Below are 24,176 nucleotides of genomic sequence, written 5' to 3' on the forward strand. Positions count from 1 at the left end.
TATTATAAATACACAACCATATAATTTTTTAAAGAAAAATGCTACACTTTTTTCTTTTCAAATCATGTTTTTATTCCTAATATTAGATGTAGATACACAAGTCAACAAACAAGTCTTTTTTCTGGTTTAGATCAGTAATGAAAAATGCTCCACAGCACACTTGCCCCCAAGTGGCGGGGTTTGGTATTACAGACGAGAAACTCAGCAGGAATAGGCTGCAGTTTTACAAGAGGTGCAGTTGCAACAGTAGTAGTATTAATAATAGTAATATTAATAATGACTTTTATAATAATAATAACAACATATAATAGTAGTGATATTAACAACTCAAGAATGGAATCAACATTCTTTAATAAATGGCGTTTTGAATGGGTTGGGTTTGGTGGAATTATTTTTGAAGACGCATTAAAATGTTGTAAAATATAATACTATTAAATGAGAGAAAAAAAAAATCGGCTTAAAAAAAAATCCCAGATTTTATCAAATCTAATTCTCAGTACTTTGAGGCCACACTCGCTTTTACTGAGAAACGAGTTTCATACTGAATTCACTGTATTGCAATATAATTGTATTTCATTTTCCCTATAATGTTCCGCACCAGTCCTTTGAAACTTATCTAGATTCTTATAATGAAACCAACATGACCATCTAAGCAAACTGGGTTGAAACCAATCACTCTGGATAGTGTAAAATATGAGAGAGAAAAGAAAGCAGAAGTGTTTAGATAAAGTAACTGATAAAAAGAATAAAAAATACAAATCAACAGCACAAATGAGACACTAATCCAATGCAACACATTGACTTATTTCAGGAAGCAATTTAGCACACACTCCCAAACTGTATGTGCAGGCTCAGACTAAATGAATCATCTTACAGCTCAATGACAGTATTCTGTGCGAACAAAAGCACTGGTCTACAACTAAATCACTCTACCGCAGTGTTTTTGTCCTTTAGGATGGAGAACATCAGACCGATCCAGAGAATAATGTTTCGTGACTCCGGAAAATGAGTTTCAGTGACATTGTCCAATCACTGAAAAGTGGAAAGAGGCTGTTTTTGTGGACTGGATAAAGTTCAGTAGAGCGTCTGCATCATTTTCCTTCACATCAAACTTCACAGCAAAAGAAACAAGTTCAGCTTCTGTTTTACAGCGTCTTCTTCGTGTTGACCCCTTAAATGCGTCTCCAAAGGATGAATGACAGAAGAGTGGACATGGCTCAATACTCCACACACCTGGAGGGGGGCTTCATTGTATGACGTCAAAAAACTCACGCTAATATTAACACACCAAGGCAAGCTTTCTCACAATCATGAGGCTGAAAAATCTTTATCCTACAAAAATACTGATTTCATGCCACAGTGGGTACACTTGTTACCAATACATCATGCATTTGACTGCAAAAGTATATCTGTAATCCTGTCGTCTAGGTTGCTATTGATTCGGCCCGTGTACGCGACTTGCGGGACAGGAGAGTCTCCTGCTGACCGCAAGTATAAAACCTACAATTAAATAAGTTTGTGATAAAAATTTCACATTCCTCCAAGGAAGATATTTGATAGTGTGATGTACAAATAAAGGGAACAGATCATGAGGGGGAAAATTGTCGATTTGGTCCACATTAAGAATACCTCAGTAATTTTGTATGAAGCACATTCACAACCAATATACCTGAAAGCAACCTCTTCTGAGCACACACACACATTCACTCGACTCACACACACCTAAAAATACAGCATCAACCTCAAGCGCATCACTGACACTAACCCAACTTCAGCTGTCATAGAGGTTCATCCCTGTAAAATATTTAAAGTGTAGGGTTACAAGAGAGAAAAGCATGTGCGTGTCCGCCGGTGTGTGAATGGTAAAACTGACGCCTGAGAATACATTCCGACAGGAAACTTGAAAATCATAGAAGGAAAAAAATATTTATGCCGTTCTTAAATTCTTTGTTTGACGCAAGTTTAATGTTGGCTTGTGCAAGTGATACTTGTGTTGTGTCTGTTTGCTTTCGAGCAATTGTAAAACCAAAGTCCAAACCACAGCATCACACCTCAATTTCAATCTTCACAACAAACACTTTCTGGTCTAAGAAGAGAACAGGATAGAGTGGTTAAAGGAACATGATGAACTAAAGAAACAGCACGCAATATCTCTTAGTGGGAATGAAAGAGAATATAAAGATAAAATAAAAAAGAAAACCATCATAAATAGTGGGTTTTTAACTCTTTCTTTAACTTTCAAACTGAATAACACTACTTAAAAAAGCATTCAACACAGTCATATCTAGAAAAACGAAAAGGAAAGAATATTCCGTCTGTCAGAAGAGCATGAAGATGACAGGAAAAAAGACCAGCACAAACTCCCACATGGGATTCTTTCTGCTTTGTCCTCTCTGAACATGAGGTCATACCAACTATACTTACAATTTCTTTAAATATTCAACTTTAAATTGACTCAAAAACAGCAAATAAACAATATTAATAGCAATAACAATTAAATCTTTAGTCATAAGTATAATACCAAAAAAAAGAAAAGGAAAAGAAAAGGATCACGGTCCTTCACAAAGAAATCAAGACAGATAAAGGAAATCATTAGGGGAAAAAGACAAAATAGCACTCTTGGTCATTACAGTATGGAAACGCCATCTAACCCAAGGATAAAATTATTTTTAGGGAAAAACTAGTTTAATTGAAAAGTATAAGCTGAACTTTCACGATGGCTCTTGGTCTGGGATCTGGCACGTCCCTCATCTCAGAGCTCACCGTCCAGCCAAAAGTGGCGTTCAGTCTAGGTGGCACGACTGAACAAGATAGATCCATGTGTGATTAAAATGAATAAAAAAAAAATGAGTGGAGAAAAAGAAAGGGCAAAACCGAAAAATGTATCACGATGTGACATGCAAGTTTTCTTTGCCTTTTCTAACTGTATCAGTTTCTTTTGAGTGTTGTCAAACTTTCATCTCTTGCTTGGCTCACTGTTGAGATCTGTGGCATATTTGGGTGCTTATTTCTTCTTGCCAAAGAAACTGAAGCGCTTCTCGCGGTCTCTCTCTTTGCCGTCTTTGTTGCGCATGGTCACACCTCCCGCCTCGCCCGAGCTGGGAGACATGGGCGGCATGGTCATCGCCCGACTCAGACCTCGTGTGCCACCCGGCGAGCGCTCGGCGGACGACATGGATGACTGGATTGCTCGTATCCATGAACTCATCTCAGCCTGATGGAGAGAATGATTGTCACATTATGACTGTATGACAGGAAGCTCTTCTTCGTAAACTTAAAGAGGTCATGAACTGAGAAATCAAAATTCCCTTGATGTTTTGACATATAAGAGGTCATTGTACTATAAAAACATCCTGTAAGTTTCAGAACTTAAAACTTAAAGCTTATATTGAAGTCAATCTGCTAAAACGACATGTTGTGGAATGTGCCACTTTATGACGTAATAGTGTGAAGAAGCAGCTCAAACCTTCTTCTACATCACTACCTGTTTAGCCCTGCCCATCAATTTGCAGATGTAGTTTAAATAACGAGAGGCGAACGCGGGTCTACGCAGAAACCATATGATAACGATGACTCTAAATACAACAAGACGCTGTTCAGTGCCAAGCTGTTGAAAAACAGTTGTTGCGTTGCCTTCGTTCTGATTCCAACATTAGGAAACAGTGGATGAACTTTATTTTTAATTAAGTTCCAGACTGCGTCAGTAAGAACTTGGTCCTTTGTTCATTTTATTACGGATTCGTTATTACGGACAAACTAGGAACAATTTGATGCGGGATGTCCCACCACACAAGTGTGAGTAACTGTTTTTATGACATGATTATCGTTTGATATGTACTGAGTATTTGTGCATTTTTGACCTGAATTACAGTAGTGTCCATCTGTGAAGGACGTAGACCGTCAAACATACACAATTCAAACACTATTCAAATAGAGCTTTTTGATGAGGGGGGTTAAAAACAGGACAGAAAATAGCCCATTAATTCTAAATTATGATGCTTTTTGATGTAAAAATCTTGAAAATAGTACAAGTGGACCTCAGAGAACAGTACAGAATAATAAAGGCAGTTCATGACCCCTTTAATATAAGAGAAAATCCTCTGCAAAACTTACCTCATCCTTTGCTTGGAACAGGTACTCTTTTCCATCCCCAAGCCTTTAAAAAAAAATAAAGCACTATGTCACATACTAAAAAGATTTTCTTTGTATTATGCAGTTTCATGAATACTGATGAAATCTGAATACTGATCATGTCACATGTCTTTCTCACCTAAGTTTAAATACATGTTTTCTTTTCTTGTAGTCATGTGCAACCTCACAGACGGCTTCATTGAGGCTGATGGGAACTTCTCCGTGGTAGGGGATTCCATTCGAGGCACTCTTGTTGTCCTTATAGAAGCCCAGACTTCCTTTACGCAATACGCAATATACATTCTGCCACGATCTACAAAAAAAAACAAAAAAAAAAACACACCATTTACACAATTAACCTTTTTCTTAATGTAAAAGTGGGCGTGGCCATTTGTACATTTTATAGGTGTGGCTTCCGGTCTCATCCAGCTATTATTAGCTGTACAAAACAGCTTGTTTTGATGCTTGATATTGCAAACTGGTATCATCTTAATTATGAACACGCTGTTTTGTAGTGCAAACAGTTTTATCGCTTACTGCACGTTGTTATTCTTCTCATTATTTCCCTATAGCGGCTAATGAACCGGAAGTCTCATCCATAGGCTTACTTCCGCACTGAGAAAAAAAGGTGGATAGTTTATTTGCTTCCTGATTCACCTGGTGCCTGCTTTTTTGTTGTGCGATTCCATTTCCTGTTTCCTGCAAAGGATGCCCTCCATTGCTTCTGTGGTCGCTTCTGCTCCTCGCCCTGGCAGTGTTGCTGAAGGGTCTTGTCGTGATGCAGAGTCCAGACCGCTGTCACGGCCCGGACCGTTAACAGATTCTGATTCTGATCCCTGGTTGACCGAAACATGCTGAAATTAGGAGATGTCACAATAGTACATGGTTTCTATGAACTCAAATACTGTTTAGGTCACTATTGTACTGGTCTATACTACTGTTATTTGGAAACTGTTATAAGGATTTTTGTAACATGTCCACAGTTAAATTTTACATTAAAGGAATTGTTCATCCAAAAAAAAAAGAAAATTCTGTTATTAATTACTCACCCTCATGTCGTATCACACCCGTAAGATCTTTGTTCATCTTTAGAACACAAATTTAAATATTTTTGATGAAATCTGAGAGTTTTGTGGCCTTGCATAGACAGCAATGCAATTAATGCGGCCTTTGCAGTTGCGTTGCTGTCTATACAGGGTCCAAAAGATCTTGGATTTAATCAAAAATATCTTAATTTGTGTTTCAAAGAGGAACGAAGGTCTTACGGTTTGGAACAACATGAGGGTAAGTAATTAATGACAGAATTTTCATTTTTTGGGTGAACTATCCCTTTAACAGGTAACAAACACTCTTCAAACTGTTCATTAAAAAAATTACAAACACTATCATTTAAAAGTTTGGGGGTTGTAAGAATTTTGAAAGATGTCTCACTTAAGGCTACATTTATTTAATCAAAAGTACGTAAGTTTTCTATTTTAATATATTTTAAAATCTAATTTTAAAGTTGAACTATCAACTTTATATTATTAGTGCTGAAAACAGTTTTTGCTGCTTAATGTTTTGTGTAAACTGATATTTCTTTTTTTAGGATGAACAGAAAGTTCAAAAGAACAGCATTTATTTGAAATACAAATATTTTAACAAAATGAAAGTGTTTACTCTCATTTTTGAGTAATTTAAAGAATAAAAGAATACACATTTTCTTTTAAAAATCTGGTAACACTTCACAATAAGGTTAATTAGTTAACTAAGAATGAACAATGCTAATACAACATTTATTAATCTTGGGTTAATGTTAATTCCAACATTTACTAATACATGATTTAAATCAGTTGTGTTTGTTAATATTAGTTAATGCACTGTGAACTAACACCAACAAACAATGAACGACTGTATTTTTATACTAACTAACATTAACGAAGATTAAAAAAAATCACTGTAATAAATGTATTGTTTGTTGATGTTAGTTAATACATTAACTAATGTTAACAAAATGACACCTTATTGTAAAGTGTTACCAAAAATCTTACTGACCCCATATAGTACATGTCCTATCTCAGTACTGTCATAAATATTTTTTTTTCTTCCTATTTTTCTGTGACTAATTTTGAGGTATATTTCCTGACTAATCGCAAACAAATATTTACCTTACTGATATTTTAGCATACCAGTGAACAAAAAGTCAGTAAGCACAATATGTACATGCACACAAAGGAAAGCGAAGGCACACTCAAAGACGTAAGTAAAAACAAAAACAGAATGTTCCACCAAGGGGGGAACACACAGGGGGGCAATATGGATAGGGATGCACCGATCTGTATCGGCCAATCACTTGCGCGTTTTGTCAGTAAAGCCGGTTCTGTAATCAGCGGTAAATGCCATCAGGTGCGTGATTTCACGTTGAGCCGTATATACTACACACAGCCGTTGTTCACTGACGAGCTGCGCACATTCACACTGATAATGAACATTGATTTGCGCAGCTCGTCGGTAAACAACGGCTGTGTGTAGTATATACGGCTCAACGTGAAATCACGCACCTGATGGCATTTACCGCTGATTACAGAACCGGCTTTACTGACAAAACACGCAAGCATGATAGGCCGATTCGTATCGGTGCATCCCTAAATATGGACAAGCCTGGGGTATGTGGGTGTAATAATGAAATAACACTGCCACAAAGACACTGGGACACATCTGCCTAAAACAGTTACTCAAACTAATTTCATATCCTAAGCCAAATAAGTAAATACAAATGTTAGGAAAAAATAGTTGCCTTGGTATAAAGTAAAATCCGATGAAACTGAAGGAAATAAAGAAACGATGTCTCATGTGAGAGCTGGATTAGTAGGGAGTTAGTTCAGTTGTTGTGATGCACCCAAACACTATACATACATAATGTTAAGGCTCCCTGACAACAAACAGCAAAACAACAGCACTACACAGAACATATCATAAAGTAGAAATTTGTATGTGATAAAGTGCATCACAAACACTGATGTTAAAGCTCAAGCCTAAGAACGAAAAAAATATTACACGTTCGACATTACAGTAGCCAAATACATACAAAGAAAAGCACAAGACTGATCCACTGAAAGCAATAGGAAGCAGCAGAGCTGTGGCTTTGCCCTCTAGCAGGTGTGGTATAGCTGCCAACATGCTGCGAGGCTGCTGGGTTGTTAAGCGCAAGCAGCGATGGGGCAGCGATGCTACACTACGGCTACAGGCTGGCGCTACGGGGTTAGTACTCACACGCTCCTGTGCCTTGTTGGGTTTAGGCACAGGCTTAGAAACTGGGTTAGACTGAGGTTTACTCTCTGGTTTAGGTTCAGGTTTCTTGAGTTCAGATACAGAGACCGATAACGACTGCAGATAAGAGACGTCACAAGAATGTGTGTTAACATGTGAGTGTGTTAGAATTGGCACTTGTGTGTGTTGAAATATTGTTCTGACAATTAAAAGGACAACCACGTACTGAACGTACAAGAGTCTTTTTTTTGTGACATTCTCCCACACTCAAAGAGATTCAGGAGTTTACAGCAGAACATTGATATTAACATAAATATTTGAGAGGAACAAGGAAAAAGACACTGAACACACAACAAGACTGTACAGTTGAGACCAGGACTGTGACGTGTGTCTTGACATGAAATCTTTATACTAACATATAATGTAAACACGTGTATGGAAGTGAATGCGTAATTGGATTAACTTATGAGTATAAAAAGTTAATAGAAGTACAGTGTGGAGCGTATCTGACCTGTGATGTGTCCTGGTCACTGTAGACACCATTGACAGATACGGACTGGTTCAGTGTAGTCTGGTCCAGACTCGTCCTTAAAGAGAAGCCAACACATATGTGAACCGAACGTTACAACCAAAAGTATCTTCTAGCAATTCGGCCATTTAGCATTTTGCCTAAATCAACTCTGTGCGATTTGATGCATTTCCTAACAAAATAACTTTAAAATGAAAAAAAATAAATAAATAAATAAAAAGCAATAGTTAAATATAAATTTAAAATAAATAAACACACTACCATCTGAAATTTGGGGGTTGGTTTTACTTGATAAAATACAGTAAAAACATTAATACTGTGAAATTGTTACAATTTAAAATAATTTCTATTTAAATATACAGTCAGACCAAAATGTATTCAGACACCTTCAACATTTCTCACATTATCACAGTTTATTCACTATTGTTGAAAATGGTAATAAAATAAAATGGTAATAAAATATGACAAGAACTCAGAGTTAAACTGTGTAAGAACAAAATCATCTTGATAACGTCAGATAACATTGACAGAAAGGTATGTAATGGATTTCAATCAATCTAAAAATTCAGACAACTGTTAGTATGACAATATTTAATTTATACTTATAATACTTAATTTTGTTCAGTCTGTGGTGTAAAAAAGTCGCATAAGCAATTAAAGAAAAACACTTAAGCAAAGCATGATCAGGTCAACTTGTCTGAATAATTTCTGGTCCCAAATTGTTATCAATTTTACTGGTAGTCCACTGTATGCAGAATTTTTGGGTATAACATGTCAACAGTTTACTTTATTTTGCTATCCTCACTTACATAAATGAAGTGACTGAATATTTTTTTGTTTGACTGTATTTTATTATAGAATTTATTCCAGTAATTACAGTACAAAGCTGAATATCTCTGCAGCTATTACTCCAGTTTTCAGTGTCACATGATCCTTCAGAAACCATTCTAATATGCTAGTTTGCTGACAAGAAACACTTAAGTGCTGCTTAATATTTTGTGGAAAATTGTGATACATTTTTTAGGATACTTTGATTTATTTAAAATTGAGATATCTTGTGACTGCCACTTCAATGCATCCTTGCTGGATAACTTTTAAATGGTAGTGTAGATAAAAATGTTTTAATTTAATTTATAAAGACTATTTCTACTCGTTAGCATTTGTTTAGTGACTTTCACAATGAAAAAGAAGAAAAAAAAATGTTGGTGAGTAGAATAGTACAGTCTGTTTTTTTTTTACCTTGCAGCAGAATCGTTTATCTCAGACTGTACTACCTCCTCCACAGGGGGAGGTGTAGGTGGTCGTCTGGCCCTCTCTTCCTCTTCCTTTCTTCTTTGAATTTCCTGTTCCTCCAGCTGACAGAGAATAACATGAGAGCATTATTACATGACTGAAAAACAGCAGATGCTATAAACAACACTAGCATTATTTTACAAATCCTGCACTTTTATTGGTGTAGGTGTGTATTTAACAAACCGTGGTGAGCTTCTCTAGCTGTGTGAAACGATCTTCCCAGCCTGCAGCCAGTTTTTCAAAGGCTTCGTGGCGTTTGATAAGACTCTCAACCTCGTCTACGTTAGAGCCCAATTCTGCTGCCCTGACCAGTGGCTCCTGTCCAGCCAGCCACGACTCGGCCATAGACGCATCCCTGCTGAACTGTAACACCTCCAGAACTAACATACACACAGAGAAAGTATGAGGAATATCATTAAAGTGAGGTCAAACTATTTTTGTAATATATCCACCTTGTATTGGCCATCTGTAAATGTTATAGGTCTGGTTTCCGGTCTTATCCGTGTCCAGCTATTTTTATCTGTACAAAACAGCTGGTTTTGCTGCCTGATATTGCACATTAGTGTGTTTTACCATGCTATTTTAATGTATTATCTTAATTATGAACACACTGGTTTGTAGTGCAGTTTTACCATTTACTGCACATTGTTATTCTTCTCGTTATTTAGCGGCTAATGAACCAGAAGTCTTACTCATATGCTTACTTTCGCGTTGAAGAAAAAGGTGGATATAAAGTATATAATACATAACAGTTATATCAAAACTGCCACCTTTGATGTAAATTTCATTAGCATGCCACCAGCCACAGAAACAAGCTTCCTCCCACATACTCACCGATCTGTAAGTGGTCCATTTTCTCTTGCCACTTCTGATTAATTTCAGTGCGTTTGGCCTGAAGCTGATCCAATTTCTCTTGAATCTAGAAATCACAGACATCCAATTACCTCACAGTGTGTGAGTGGGTGCATGTGGGTTTCCTTGGCTAACATGCAGTGATTAAAATGTGTGTGTGTGTGTGTGTGTGTGTGTGTGTGTGTTTTATCTCGCATTGAGCAGACATGTGCATGTTCATCTGAGTGTATGTGGTGTGGACAGACCTCATCTGAAGCATAGTGGTTGTTGTTGATGAGGGTGCGTCCCATTTCACTGCATGCAGTAAAGCTGTCTGCTCTCGTCTCGATCTCAGACTTAATATCCTGATGGTTGGCGATGACCAGACCAGCTGAGGAGACGTCCCTACAACAAATCAGGCAATATATGACTCTTATTAGTTGTTTACTTACTAATGCATGTAATTCATTCTTAAACTATTACTAATAACTTTACTTATTGTATATATAATATATATAAATCACAATACTGCCATTTTACTGTATTTCTGATGAAATGCAGTCTTAGTGAGCATGAGAGACTTCTAAAACATTAAGAAATCTTACCGACCCCAAACTTTTGAACAATAGTGTATGTTTGAATGTACCTTGGGCTGTCATGTGACTGGATCTGTAAGTTGATTCCCTCCATCCACAGCATGAGGTCTCTGACCATGTTTAAGAACCTGAACTTCTCCACTGTGTCCAGTAGAAGCAGCCGTCTGGCTTGAGTGGCAGACTGAAGCCCCTCCCAGGCTTCTGTGACTGCCCGCTCGTGACGATGGATTTCATCAGCTTTCTCTCCAGCATACGCTTTCTGCAGACGTGCAGCATCATCCTGAACCTGTGTGACCTGCAGTGAAGAATCAAAGAATGAAGTTTAACCTTTTGACACATGAACAAAATCAAGCTATCAAAAAGTACAACATGTACAGTGGTGGCCAAAATGATTAGAACACTAGTATTTTCAACAGCTAAAAATGGTTTTAAGTCAGTTCTATCTTTTGCTGTAGTGTGTCAGTGGGAAATATCAGTTTACATTTCCAAACATTCATTTTGCCATTAAGGAGTCTGACAGCAGCCAGTGCTCCACACAGAGATCTGATCTCATCATTATCATCCAGTCTGTCTGGAATGACATGAAGAAACAGAACAAACTGAGACAGACTAAATCAAGAACTGTGGCAACGTCTCTAAGATGCTTCAAGAGATCTACCTGCAAAGCAACAGTACTGTTAAAAGTTTTAGGCACTTGTCTAAGAATGCAGTAAAATGAGGACGCTGTCTAAAACAATGTCTTAAATTGATTTTCCTTATCAGTTAACTTCTATTAACTAAATTAAATCAACATTAGGTGTGGCCATCCTTTGCGTTTAAAGCAGCTTTTGCCCTAGACGCACTTGTGCATAGTTTTTCAGGTAGCTTTGCAGGTAGGTCTCTTAAAGCATCTTGGAGACATTGCCACAGTTCTTCTGGATTTAGTCTGTTTCAGTTTGTTCTGTTTCTTCATGTCATTCTAGCAGGGTATCTGCAGATATGAACAAGTGAAATTTAAGACTTTTTAAGACCTTTTTAATACCACCTTATATGAAATTTAAGACCTAAACCTGTAATGGAAATTTATGTTATATTACATGCATATATATAATATTTAATGTGTTTAATGTAAAAGTAAACAAAATATACAGTGAACTTTTCATATCAGCAGATACTCTTCCACACAAATGTCCCCATAAAAGTACCACTTAGAGATATCTGGTGATGTAAACTATTTATTCTGAAGCAATATTTTCATCAGTGCTCCATTAGCTTTTACATCTTAAATCTGCATATTTGATTTACCTTTATAAAGGCCTTTTTTTTCTTTTGAAATGTATGCATCACCTTTGAAATTATTACAATTTATTAAATTCTATATGGCTGTTAGCAGTCAGATAATTTACAATACATTTATGAATGTACAAATTAGATATGTTGGGGTGGGGATGCATACTTTTAAGCATACTAAAGCAAAAATCATTTAGTAGTAAAACGTTGCTTGGAGAATGTGCTAAACTTTTGCTGTGATCCTTGTTTGGAACTATTTTCGTTGGTGGAACAGAACAAAACAGTAAATATTTTGTCTAAAATGTAAGTAACTACTTCACTAACTAGTTTATTAAACTAAAATGAATATTACTGAACAATATCATGTTATAAATAAACTATACATTTTCAGTTGTTCCCTAAGTTGTGTGTTTCTTTAGAGTTTCTTTATGTGTGCTGTTACACTCATTTGTTAAAGTATGTCACAAATAGACCAGTAATACACTATCCATTGTCAATTGCTGTTTATGCTGATTGTATTAAAATAGGAATCTTTCTTGCCTTTCGATGCTTCGCTGGTTATTTTTGTCTCTCCAGTTTTAATCAGGCTGTTTGTTCGGTCGGGCAAGAAAAAAAAAAACATTATATACAGAAAACAGCTTGTTGAACCTGTATTCTGCTACTGCGATTCTGTCTGAAGACGCACTTTTTTTGCATGCACGTCTAATCACGCACTTTCGGTATGGGTGCTGGGAGCGGTCAAAATGGATGTAAAGACGCTGTTAGAATGGCGTTTTCTTTATGCTTTACCTGATATTTTCCATCAGGACCTAAATTAAGTAATGAAGACTGAAGATATTTTAGCGGAAATGTGACCAAAACTATTTAAGACCTATCGAAACTGAATTTAAGACTTTTTAAGACTTCTTAAGGCCTTATATTAGGAAAACGTTATTTAAGACTTCTTAAGGATCCACGGATACCCTGTCTAGACACATTGGATGATGATGAGATCAGATCTCTGTGTGGAGCACTGGCTGTTGTCAGACTGCTTGTGCAAACAAAAATCTCACTGGATTATTACAATTAATGGCAAAATTAATGTTTGAAAATGTAAACTGATATTTCATACTGACACACTACAGCAAAAGATAGAAATAACTGACTTAAAATTATTTTTTAGCTAGTGAAAATACTAGTGTTCTAATAATTTTGGCCACCACTGTATGTGAAAACGTTAAATGAAGGCTCTCACCTGCCCGCTGAGTGCCTGCACATCATGCTCATATGCTGTATGCTGTCTAAGCAAGTGCTGGACAGTGTTCAAGTCCCGTCCAAGTTCAGCCCCTGCTAGGGTCTCCTTCTTCTCTCGTATGAGCCCCAGAGCTTCCCGGGCGTCCTGATGAAAGCGGTGCAGCTCGTATGAGGCAGCAAGCATCTGTGTACGCGTGTCGATGAGCTCGAGCAGGTCGGCCCAGGCCTCATTGAGCCCATCCTTCCACTCAGCCACACTGGCATTTTCTGGATGACCAGACTCAATAAGTTCATCTGCCTGAGCGTTCACTGCATCCACACGCTCCTGGCCAATTGTGCTGGTGTCCCGTGCAAACTCCCGGAACTTATCACGCAACATCTGAAGAATTTAGAGAGAACATCCAGAATTATAAAAACTTTAATGATGCAGTATTCACCCAAGTATGATAAATCAAATTAAGTTTCTTGTAATTCCAGTAGTGAAGGTTGTGGAACTGAGGAGGAAAAGTGGATTTCATACCGTCACATGTTCGTAGTCTTGTCCGAGTTCGTGAGACCCAGCGACAACCTCTCTTTCAGCGATCCACTGCTCTAAATCATCCACTTCTCTCTTCAGCTGGGTTAGTCTAAGTCTTTCCTGCAGTTTGCCTCTCCTCTCTTCTGCCAGATCCTTCAACCCTGCATACAGTTTATCCACCTGGGCCTGCCTTAGAGTGATTCTTTCACTACAAAAGAGAGAAAGAACATGGATTATACCAATACTTCACGTCAAATGCTTTATCTGACAGTCCAGAGACCCTACTATGCCCTTACCTCTCTGGGTGTTCACTATTCACCATGAGTCTGCTGCTATTGGCCAGCTGGTGGATGGTTTGAGCGTAGTCCTCTAGAGCCTGCTCCAAAATCTGGTGTTTCTTCACCATCACCAAAGCACTCTGCTCATCCTACAACAACCATTATAAAAACCTTAAATACTGTACACATCAGAATAAGCAAAACACTTCAGCAAAGTAATTAAAGGAAACCCTGTAAATTAAGACTTGTATGGCTTAATACAAACTAAATGATGTCTCTTAATGAAATATGTCATAGAAGTTGTGTATTCCAAGTTGCATTAAAATAGCAACAGGTAGGGCCAGTAGCTCATCGAGTGCAATCATTTCATGTCATTGAAATAATGACACCTTCCACAACCCAAAATATGTATAAAATGATTTACATTTTTTAAATGACATAAATCTTTCATAGATTTTTTTACTTAATCAATTACGTTATATTAAGCCATATAAGTCTTAAAACCCAGCATTACCTTTAAGTAAACTAATCAGAACTGCAACATTAACTAGCTCTTTGAATAGTTGTTACAAACACCTACACAGCACAATTTCACAAACCTTTGCCTTTTCTTCTGACATCATATGAAGCTCTTGTTCTCCCATCCAGGCCTCAGCCTCTGCAGCATCTGCGTAAAACTGTTGCGCTCGGTTAGCCTCTTCTAGCCTCAAGTTCCTCTGCTCCGTCTCAGAAATCAAAAGGGCCCACAATTCCCTCAACTCCGCCAGACGCCCGTCAAGAGCAGTTCTCCTCTCCCTGTCCATCTCTGACTCCTTTCCAGGGGACATGCTCCTTCCATGAGCCTGGATGTCATCAATACGGGGCTGATGACCCTGAATCTCTTTCTGCAGAGTCTGGGAAAGTGAAAAAGAAATTGGAAAAGGTTACTGAGATGATCAAAAGTAAACACTTTTTATAGCTTCAAAAACACTGATTGATTACCTGATTCTTTTTGATGAGCAGCTGGACACTGGGCAGATCTTTACCGTGGTCTGTGGACGTGGCGAGAGGCATCCTCTCCTTCACCCATAACTTTAGACAAAAACACAGTTGCTCTCAGAACTTCATTTTTCCAAAAGAATATTGCTTATATGTATATGTATATGTATGAGTACACAAAAAAAAATTGGTGTAGGATTTAACTGCAACAATTTTCCCCAGATATTAAACATGAAATTTTAAAGTAGAAAGACAGAGAAAGTATTTTCTTTGTAACATGAACTCCAATATTTCATAACTATGAAAAATCCTTTTTTACAGCGTGGGAGTGTTTGCATGTGACTCACAATTTCATCCTCAAGGTCTCTGTTGAACTGATGAGCCTCTTTTGAAGCAAGGAGACGCTGCCTTCGCTCTTTTAGAGGGTCCTGCAGTTGAGAGAAGCTGTCTGTCACCCTTCTTTGCTGCCCATCCACCTCCATTATCCCAGAATCCTCTTGGGCCAAGGCCAGAGCTTGCGTCTGCAGAGACTGGACCTCTTTCTCACGCACCTCCATCTGATGCTCCAGCATCTGAGACACAGGGTCACATATGGGGTAATTAGGTTTAAAACATCTCAGCTTACACAGAATAAAGCATATTTTATATATAACTGAACATCCAAATGTCCCACAGACTACAAGAGGGTTTGATTTCACACTGAAGTGATCTGTGAGTATCTTGATCGAACAATCTTTCTATTTGGCTTTGGATTTACCTGGTGTTTCTTGAGCAGGATGTTGACACTGGTGAGATCTTTTCCAAAGTCATCGCTTTGGAGTTGAGAGGACAGGTTTTGGAGCCAGGAGTCCAGCGCTGAGCAGCTCTGCGTGAAAAGTTCAGCTCGGTTAGCGTCAAACAGACACTGAGCTTTGGCTTGAGTGGTGCTTTCTAGCTCCTCCCACTGCTTCTGCAGGCTGCTCATAGTCTCTGATACCGTCTGCTCCAGCTCAGGTTTCTCCTTTACTAACACCTTACCCTCCTACATGAACAACAACAACAAAAAAAGTAATTGCAGTAGTTTTGACGTATGCAGTTCTGCTCATGAGTTCACATGCTTTGTTGTTTGTTTATTTAGTTTAACCCTGATGAAGCTATTTGGCAAATCCTGCATATTTACACATATCCCAGAAATCCCACAATTTTGACCACTGAATTTTCATGACATTTCCAGACTTTCCACACAAGAGTTAAGCATTTCCACGACTTTTCCAAAAAAAAATTCACGAATTTCCATGACTTGAATCACCATTCAAAACCACTGGAAGAGATGTGCATGCGAATATACCTTGTCAATCTTGTCCAGCCAGTCTTTATTAGAGGCCAGCTCAGCCATGAAGGCCTGGTGTTTCTGCCACTTGCTGTGGAGGTTTCTAGCCTCATCATAGGACATGTCCTGAGCTGTTAACATTTTCTCATTTATCCATAAAGTCAGCTAAAGAGAGGGCATGGAAAAGAACACTTATTAAAACACACAAAAGCCAGAATTTGGCATCACAGGCTTTATCCTGTAGGTGATGCTGTGGTTCACTGGTCTCATATGAGAGCATTATCTTCATAATGTCAGTCAGAAGGACTCATAATGCAGGCAGTATAATGGATATATGTAGTCTTGTTTGCTCTTTACTTTATTACCTCTTGTCCATCCTGTAGGAAATGCTGCAGCTCTCTGTTGTCCTTCAGTTTAGCCAGCAGCTCATTGGAAGCTTCTTTGTTCTTCTGGTGTCTGAAGGAAATCGAAAGAGAACATGACATGAAAGACATGATGTTATCTGGAATGGATTTAATGGGTTTAATGGGGACCGACACATCATTAATGTACATCAGAATCAAATAATAGTAATGAATACTGCACATTTCCAGTTTAGTGCAGCTTCTTAAGTATGACTTGGCATTTTGAAATGATTGATTGTAGTATACACTACCGTTAGTGGTTGGTAAGATTGTTTTTTGATAAGTCTCTTATTCACATTTATTCAATAACAAATACAGCAAAAACTGTAATATTGTGAAATATTATTACAATTTAAAAAATATTTCTTAATTTGATATATTTTAGCTGATTTTCCAGTCATTACTCCAGTCTTCAGTGTCACATGATCCTTCAGAAATCATAATATGCTGACTTGGTGCCTGAGAAAGATTTGTCTTATCAACATTGTTGAAAACAGTTGTGTTAATTGATATTTTTGTAGAAAATATATTTTCTCTCTCATTTGTGGCATTGTACAATTACTAAATAAAAAAAAATACTCATAACATGATGATTTTGATCACACTATCCACCTCTGCTTCTAAACATGTCTTTTCATTTGTTCTGTTCCTGCTCACCTCTCCTGAATAGAGTCTGTCTTCTCCTGGATCTTGTCTGCATAGGTGTTGCCGTCAGACATGAGTCTCCGTCCAGACTCGACCACGCTGTTGATCTTTTCTTCATTGGCCTCCATGGTGGTGAGGAAGTCTTCGTGTTTCTTGATGGCCTCCACAGCCCCTTGTAGGCTGGAGGGCATTTCTGTGTGTGACAGAACATACTCCTGCAGGCAAAGAGACAGGAAACTGTTTTATTAGCTCTAAGGTTTAATCCACCAATCAAGAGTCATTATTTGCAGCTGAAATGGGCCCTTTCCCCAAAAGGTAGCAAAATATGGAATGTTTTTAGCATTTAGCTGTACAGTAATCAAGTAAAACACGTGCAGTATCACAATCACACACCTGGCTATTAAGGAAGCCCTCTGCCTGTTTTGCATCTCGTAGCAAGGTTTGGAAATCAAAGGCTTGAGCGAGGACACAGTGGCGGCTCTCCCACATTCTCCTCAGCTCGTGCCAGCCAGTGTCCAACGCCTGCAACCTCTGGGCAAGGAACATGTGCTGGGCATCAGTCTGTCCCTGAGTCACCTAAACACACATCATTTATTATTTTCATTATTTTCAAATATTTGTTAAAACATATACCCTGTCATTCAAAGGTTTGGGGGCAGTAAGATATACTTTTATTCAGCAAAGATGTATTAAATTGACCGCAAAGACGTTAAAAAAGACATGTAGACATAAAAACATGTATCAAGGTTTCCACAAAAATATTAAGCAGCACAACTGCTTTCAAGTCAAGCCAATCAGCATATTAGAATGATTTCTAAAGGATCAGGTGACTTTGAAAATCTGTAATAGCTGCTGAAAATCAGTTTTGCCGTTACATTTTAAGAAGTAGAAAACAGATATCCTAAATTGTATTTAAAATAAGAATATTACCGTGTTTACTGGATTTTTATCATATAAATGCAGTCTTGGTAGCATAAAAGACTTCTTTCAAAACCAAGACATATTCCTGACCACAAACTTCTGAACAGTGGCAGTAATGAATTTTTTTTTTAAACTTAAAGTTTACACTAACTGACCTCAGCTCCAGTAGCTCTCATCTTCTCATAATCTTCCCTGTAATTATCTACTTCATTCTTTATGGCCTCATGTTGACCCAGCAGACGCTCTGCTTCCGCCAGAGATGTAGGTGTGTCCTCGGATGCCACGGTGGTCTGTGTACGTGACAGCCAGGCCTGGAAGTCATCGAGATCTCTAAGGAAGCCCTGAAGCTTAGAGGCTTCGCCCAACGACTCCTCGCGCCGTTTCATGGTGGCTCGAAGCTCCTCCCACACCTCCTGGATTTCAGCCAGTCGACCCTTGATCTCCTCCTCCTGCTCGGGGTGCTCAGATGCCAACTTCTCAGCCTCAGAACGCAGGTCATCCAGCTTACCCTGTGGAGAACAAAGCCAAAAGAGAATGCGTAAGAGAAAGGTAGCAGCTACAATGTCTTTATGGTTGTATTAGACATAACAATGTGTTTATTTTTACCTGTATAGCCTCCAGGTCTCTTTCCATACCAGTGAGCTTACGCTGCAGGGCCATGACTCCAGCCAGGTCATTTCCAAGGCTCTGTGTTGACTCTATGACCTTGGTCTTCTCCTTCATCCAGCTCTTGATTTCATTACACTCTAGATGATAGTTCTGGATATTCAATGCTGATTCTAGAGCTTGTTTGCGCTGGTTAGCCAGACTCTGGAAATCAGACCACCTGCAAAGGAGGGTAAGGAAGAAGCATGAGGCCATTTCTGCGTGAATCTGATTATTTAACTCGATCTGCTATTTGTGTTGGTGACTGTACCTGTTATTGAGTTGGTTCTGTGTCTGGTCAATCTGTTCTTTGTTGCGGTTGTCTGATCCAAGCAGCTGTTGAGCCACTTGATTGACATCAGAAATGCGAGCACCCAGTGTGTTCATCTCTGGCTCCAGAGTTTCAAACCTTCAGTCCAAACAAAACAAACCAAACCATATTACACCAATATATGCTATATCAATAGGATTACCAAATCAAAACTCAGGCAGGCATCATTCTGTCTGTTCTCACCTTTGCTGGACCACCTCCAGATCCTCTAATTTGGTGGGAATCTCCATGTTGTGCAGCCACTGCTCTTTTTCTCCAACCCACAGCTGGCAGGCACTGGCTTCACTAAACATGCGATACAACGCAAGCGCACCATCTAAGGCCTGTCGCCATGACGACGACAACCACTCTAACTCTTCATAGCGCTGCTCTATCGCTGGGAGACGGCCTTCCACCTGGTAAAGCAAGAGAGAGAGATACATATTATAGGTAATATTCACTACCATTCAAACCATTTCATTCATTACTACTGTTCAAAAGTTTGTGGGTCAGTAATATGCCTTATTTTTGAAAGAAGTTTTTATGCTCACCATGGCTGCTTTTTTTAAATCAAAAATACAGTTAAAACAGTAAAATTGTGAAATATACACTGCCGTTCAAAAGTTTGGGGTAGGTGAGACTTGGCTTTTTTTTTAAAGTCTGTTATGCTTATCAAGGCTGCATTTATTTGATCAAAAATACAGAAAAAACAGTAATATGAACAATGTTATTAGAATATAAAATAATGGTTTCTATTTTAATATACTTTGAAATATAATTTATACCTGTGATGCAAAGCTGAATTTTTTATCACCCATTACTCCAGTCTTCAGTGTCACATGATCCTTCAGAAATCATTCTAATGTGCTGATTTATGATTAGAATTATCCATGTTGACAACAGTTGTGTTGTTCTTTGATGAATAAAACGTTAGAAACTAACAATGCAAGTCTTTACTAACACTTCTGATCAATTTAACACATTCTTGCTGAATAAAAGTTTTTTTTTTTTTTTTAAAGGAAAATAATAAAAATGTACTGACCCCTAAATTTTGAACAGTAGTGTATATTGTTAGAAAAGATATCTATTTTAAATAAATGTTATTCATTAAAGAATCCTGAAAAAGAGTATCACAGGTTCCCAAAAAATTTAAGCAGCACAACTGTTTCCAGCACTGATAATAAATCAGTATATTAGAATGATTTCTATTAATAATGTGACACTGAAGACTGGAGTAATGATGCTGAAAATTCATCTTTGATTACAGGAATAAATTATTAATGTATATTAAAACATTATTTTACATGGTGATAGTATTCCACAAATATTCCACAATATTACATCCCAAATTTTGAACGGCAGTGTAATTACATTAAAAAAAAATGTTTTTTTATTTTTTATTTTAATGTATTTTAAAACAATTTTAATTTCCAGTAGCCATTACTCCAGTCTTCAGTGTCACATGATCCTTGAGAAATCATTCTAAGATGCTGATTTTATGTTTAAGAAATATTTATTTAATTTATTTTATCAGTGTTGAAAACAGTGCTGCTTAATATATTTTTGAAAACTGTGACACATTTTTTTCAGGATTCTTTGATGAATAGAAAGAACTTTTTTAGATTATAAATTATAAATGTCTTTACTGTCACTTCTGATCAATTTAGCAAAACCTTGATGAACAAAAGTATTAATTTCTTTAAAAAAAACAACAACTTTTGAACAGTTGAATCAAATATAAAAAATAGTAATTGATATTGCTTTTCAATTTGTAGTTAATGCATATTTTGTTCTAATGTGTGTGTTTTGTGTACCTGTGGAGACTGTGCATATGCTTCAGGCAGTGTTGAGGCCTGTTCATGTAGTGAGTCGATGAGTGATCGGTGACTTTGAATCTCCTCCTCCACCTCTCTCTGCTTTCTGGCCAGAGTCTGTGTAGAAAACTCATCGTGGCCAACTTCTTGACTAGACACCTACAAACAGAAAACACAGAATAACAAAGATTCAATCTGGTGAATGAACAGATGAAATAGAGCTGGATAAATAGTCAAATAAGTAATAGCAAACAGTCAGATAAACCTATATTTGTGTTTATTTTACCAGTCTTAGTGTTTCCAGTATCCAGGCCTCCATGTCGTTAGCGTCTGTCTGGAACTGATGGAAAGCTACAGACTCTTTCAGCCCCTGCTCATGCAATTGTGAAACCTGTAGAAAAAGAAAGTGTGATATTTAGTATAAGACTGTAATGCTGACACTTTAAAGTCTGAGCCATTCTCTAGAGCTTTACCTCCTCCAGGTGCGACCACTGTGCTCTCACGTCCTTGATTCGCTCTGTCACCTCAGGTGCTCCAAAGTGGCCTTCCTTCACCAGGGTCTCTCCACCAGCAATGCTGTTCCCCAGAGGGCCATACCGGGCTGCCATCTCGTCTCTGAAGGCCTCATGTTTAGACAGGAGGTGAAGAGCAGAGGTCAAGTCCTTTCCGTAGTCTCCTCCAGACAGAATCTGCTCTTGCTCTCGGATCCAGGCGGCCTCCTCTCCCAGCTCCCATAGGAACTGCCACAGCCTTCGCGAGTCGTCCAGTCGAGCTCGTCGATCCGCCGCCAGCTGGCCCAGTTCTCCATACGCTCGGCCCAGAAGATCCACCTTCTCTTCAACCAGAGTGGGGTCACATGGCTTATAATCTAAAAAGAGAGGAGAACCAATTGCGTTTGAATTTTGAGCGTACAACAGCCACGGTTGTGTATGTACAGGGAATATTCTCACTCTGTTCATCTGACGTAAATCTCTTCGCAGCGGCCTGCACAGCTTTGACTCGCTCAGCCTGTGCGGATATATCAGCTTCCACAAGTGTGTGTTTCTGCAGCAAGTCCTCCACATCATGAAGGTGTTTTCCACTGTCCTGAGATTGCAGACGACTCTAAACACACAAACAAAAACACACACAATTAGCTGTGGAAAACAAACAATCAAAAACAACACTATTTTGTAGCAGTAAAATACCTTCATGTCTTCCATCCAGTCCATGATGTAGCTCATCTCCTGTAGGAGGCGCTGCAGGTCTCTGTGTGCTATCAGCCTCTCTCGCCGTGACGCAAGTAATTCCTTCAGATACTCCCACAGTCTGAGGACGTTATCCCTCCGTGCCAGTATGCGCCGCACTTCATGATATCCCTCCGCCTCCAGTTCTCGAGCAACAGATTCTACGGCTGCTACGCGCTCACCGTACGCCTGGATGTCTGTCTCAATGGCCTCGTGTTTGCGAGTGGCTGCTTCCACAGCACCCAGTTCAACACCAAAATTGTCCTAAAGGCAACAAAGTTTTATGTTACTTCCATCTCACATTAAACTACACATATTGTTTTTAGTGTTATCTATGTCACCTGTGAGACCAGCCGCTGGTTTTCGCTGAGCCAGGTTTCTCTCATGGCTGCTTTGCGGTCAAAACGTGCAGCCAACATCTCCAGCTTCTCCTGACGAATCAGCTCATTTCTCAGTGCCAACTCCCTCTCGTGTTCCGCTTTCTCCAGCCTCTCCCATGCCTTTTCAGACAAGCAGTATACACAAACTGGCCATGAGCATCACTCAAACATCAAGTTAATGTTTGTGTAGCTTCAAAGTAGAGGATCATTTGATGTGTACATACCTTGTTGATGTCAGAGATGAGTTTTCCCTCTCGTGGCATGTAGACTTTCTGATTGTTTGCTCTCATTTTACTCTGAATGGTGAAGAGCAAAACCTCCAAATTTCCCTTTTCAGTGAATCTGTCAAACACATACAGGATTAAAGCTTCGTGTCTAGTATGGATGTCTAAAATGTAGGGATGTAATGATATTATCAATATCATGATAACGCAATAGCAAAACTGTCTTTATATTATTGAGGTCACATGAAGATATGAAACGATAGGTCTTCCGGGCAAAAAAGTTCTGTTTTAGGTCATTATGCTTTGCTAGAGTATCTGTCAAACGAACTAATACCAAAAGCACAATATGACTTCCAACAAGTGTTTTTGCTGTGCGTTTCAAAGCAAAGCGTGCACTTCGTTCAGGCAATCAGCTTGTGATCCGGTGTTTTCTGTGACTGTTCACAGTGAAAGAAGTGAACTTGTTTATTGCATGTGCTGTAATTTTAGATGTAATTAATTTAAATTTTTGCATTTGAGAACGGCCACGGTTATGCTTTATTTCCACAGCAGATGATTACAGCATTTTGCACGTATTTTAATTTTCCTACTGTAGTGTAAAGCAAAAATAATATACTTACAAAATATTTATTTTTAATTTGTTTAGCTTTCTAAAACACCAGTGTGAATGTAATTTAGACTAAGACAGTATACCACAAAAAAAAGAGGGTTGAGTCCCCTTTAAAGTTTAGGTAAGTCAATGTACTGACTTTTGTCTGACTTAAGAACATGGGTTGAAGCTCTTCATTTTGAACTCTTAGGGTGTGTTCACACTTGTCATGTTAGGTTTGATTAAAACGTACTCTGGTGCGACTGCGGTTTATTTGAGTAAGTGTGAATGCTGCCATCTGAACCCTGGTGTGCACCAAACAAGCGGACAGAGGCTGCTAAAAAGATGGGTCTAGTCTTCATCTAAACAAACTCTGGTGCGATTGCTCTGTTAGTGCAGTTTATTTGAGTAAGTGTGAATGCTGCCATTCGAACCCTGGTGCGCACCAAACAAGCAGACCGAGACCGCTAAAAAGATGGAACTAAACTAAAAAGATTCAAACTGCACCAGACTGAGACCCATCTTCTTAGTGGTGCGGTTCGAATTAAATATGAACGCAACACGGACCAAATACTCCTAAACGAACCCAAAACAGGAAGTTCCGATGCTATGCAACATGATTTCATGAAGGGAACAAGCAGTGTTTCCAAAACAAAATGAGCAGAGGGCAAACCTGGTGCAACGAAGAGGTAAAGTGTCTTTTTATGAGCTCTTTGTGAGTTTGCAAGCAGTGAAAATAAAATCATACACACAACAATGAGCGCGCTTAGCCCAGTTGACGGCACTGCGTGTATTCGACTTAAAG

General features: G+C 38.4%; 1 protein-coding gene across 3 annotated transcripts in view; it reads right to left on the reverse strand.

The window, feature by feature from the left end:
* Positions 1-2,212: 2,212 nt before the first annotated feature.
* The window catches only part of sptbn2 (spectrin, beta, non-erythrocytic 2), a 59,430-nt gene continuing 37,466 nt past the window's right edge, over positions 2,213-24,176 (reverse strand). The window contains exons 9-42 of one of the 3 annotated variants that reach the window (XM_073839618.1): positions 22,783-22,900; positions 22,520-22,678; positions 22,140-22,442; positions 21,903-22,056; positions 21,426-21,820; positions 21,239-21,343; positions 20,953-21,111; positions 19,343-19,554; positions 19,100-19,237; positions 18,790-19,009; positions 18,339-18,692; positions 17,656-17,838; positions 17,275-17,477; positions 16,579-16,669; positions 16,232-16,378; positions 15,662-15,925; positions 15,252-15,476; positions 14,908-14,997; positions 14,526-14,819; positions 13,945-14,075; positions 13,652-13,856; positions 13,133-13,510; positions 10,680-10,924; positions 10,300-10,438; positions 10,037-10,121; positions 9,386-9,582; positions 9,149-9,264; positions 7,892-7,967; positions 7,384-7,497; positions 6,908-6,934; positions 4,789-4,967; positions 4,271-4,444; positions 4,114-4,156; positions 2,213-3,214 (exon numbers count right to left, since the gene is read on the reverse strand). In XM_073839618.1, coding sequence (XP_073695719.1) covers positions 3,005-3,214; positions 4,114-4,156; positions 4,271-4,444; positions 4,789-4,967; positions 6,908-6,934; positions 7,384-7,497; positions 7,892-7,967; positions 9,149-9,264; positions 9,386-9,582; positions 10,037-10,121; positions 10,300-10,438; positions 10,680-10,924; positions 13,133-13,510; positions 13,652-13,856; positions 13,945-14,075; positions 14,526-14,819; positions 14,908-14,997; positions 15,252-15,476; positions 15,662-15,925; positions 16,232-16,378; positions 16,579-16,669; positions 17,275-17,477; positions 17,656-17,838; positions 18,339-18,692; positions 18,790-19,009; positions 19,100-19,237; positions 19,343-19,554; positions 20,953-21,111; positions 21,239-21,343; positions 21,426-21,820; positions 21,903-22,056; positions 22,140-22,442; positions 22,520-22,678; positions 22,783-22,900 — 6,133 coding nt within the window. In that variant the 3' untranslated portion in view covers positions 2,213-3,004. The remainder of the gene's footprint in view (positions 3,215-4,113; positions 4,157-4,270; positions 4,445-4,788; positions 4,968-6,907; positions 6,935-7,383; positions 7,498-7,891; positions 7,968-9,148; positions 9,265-9,385; positions 9,583-10,036; positions 10,122-10,299; positions 10,439-10,679; positions 10,925-13,132; positions 13,511-13,651; positions 13,857-13,944; positions 14,076-14,525; positions 14,820-14,907; positions 14,998-15,251; positions 15,477-15,661; positions 15,926-16,231; positions 16,379-16,578; positions 16,670-17,274; positions 17,478-17,655; positions 17,839-18,338; positions 18,693-18,789; positions 19,010-19,099; positions 19,238-19,342; positions 19,555-20,952; positions 21,112-21,238; positions 21,344-21,425; positions 21,821-21,902; positions 22,057-22,139; positions 22,443-22,519; positions 22,679-22,782; positions 22,901-24,176) is intronic. The other 2 variants (XM_073839616.1, XM_073839617.1) reach the window with 2 other exon arrangements.

The sequence above is a fragment of the Garra rufa genome, chromosome 5 (genome assembly GCF_049309525.1).
Source record: "Garra rufa chromosome 5, GarRuf1.0, whole genome shotgun sequence".
Classification (NCBI taxonomy): Eukaryota; Metazoa; Chordata; class Actinopteri; order Cypriniformes; family Cyprinidae; genus Garra; species Garra rufa.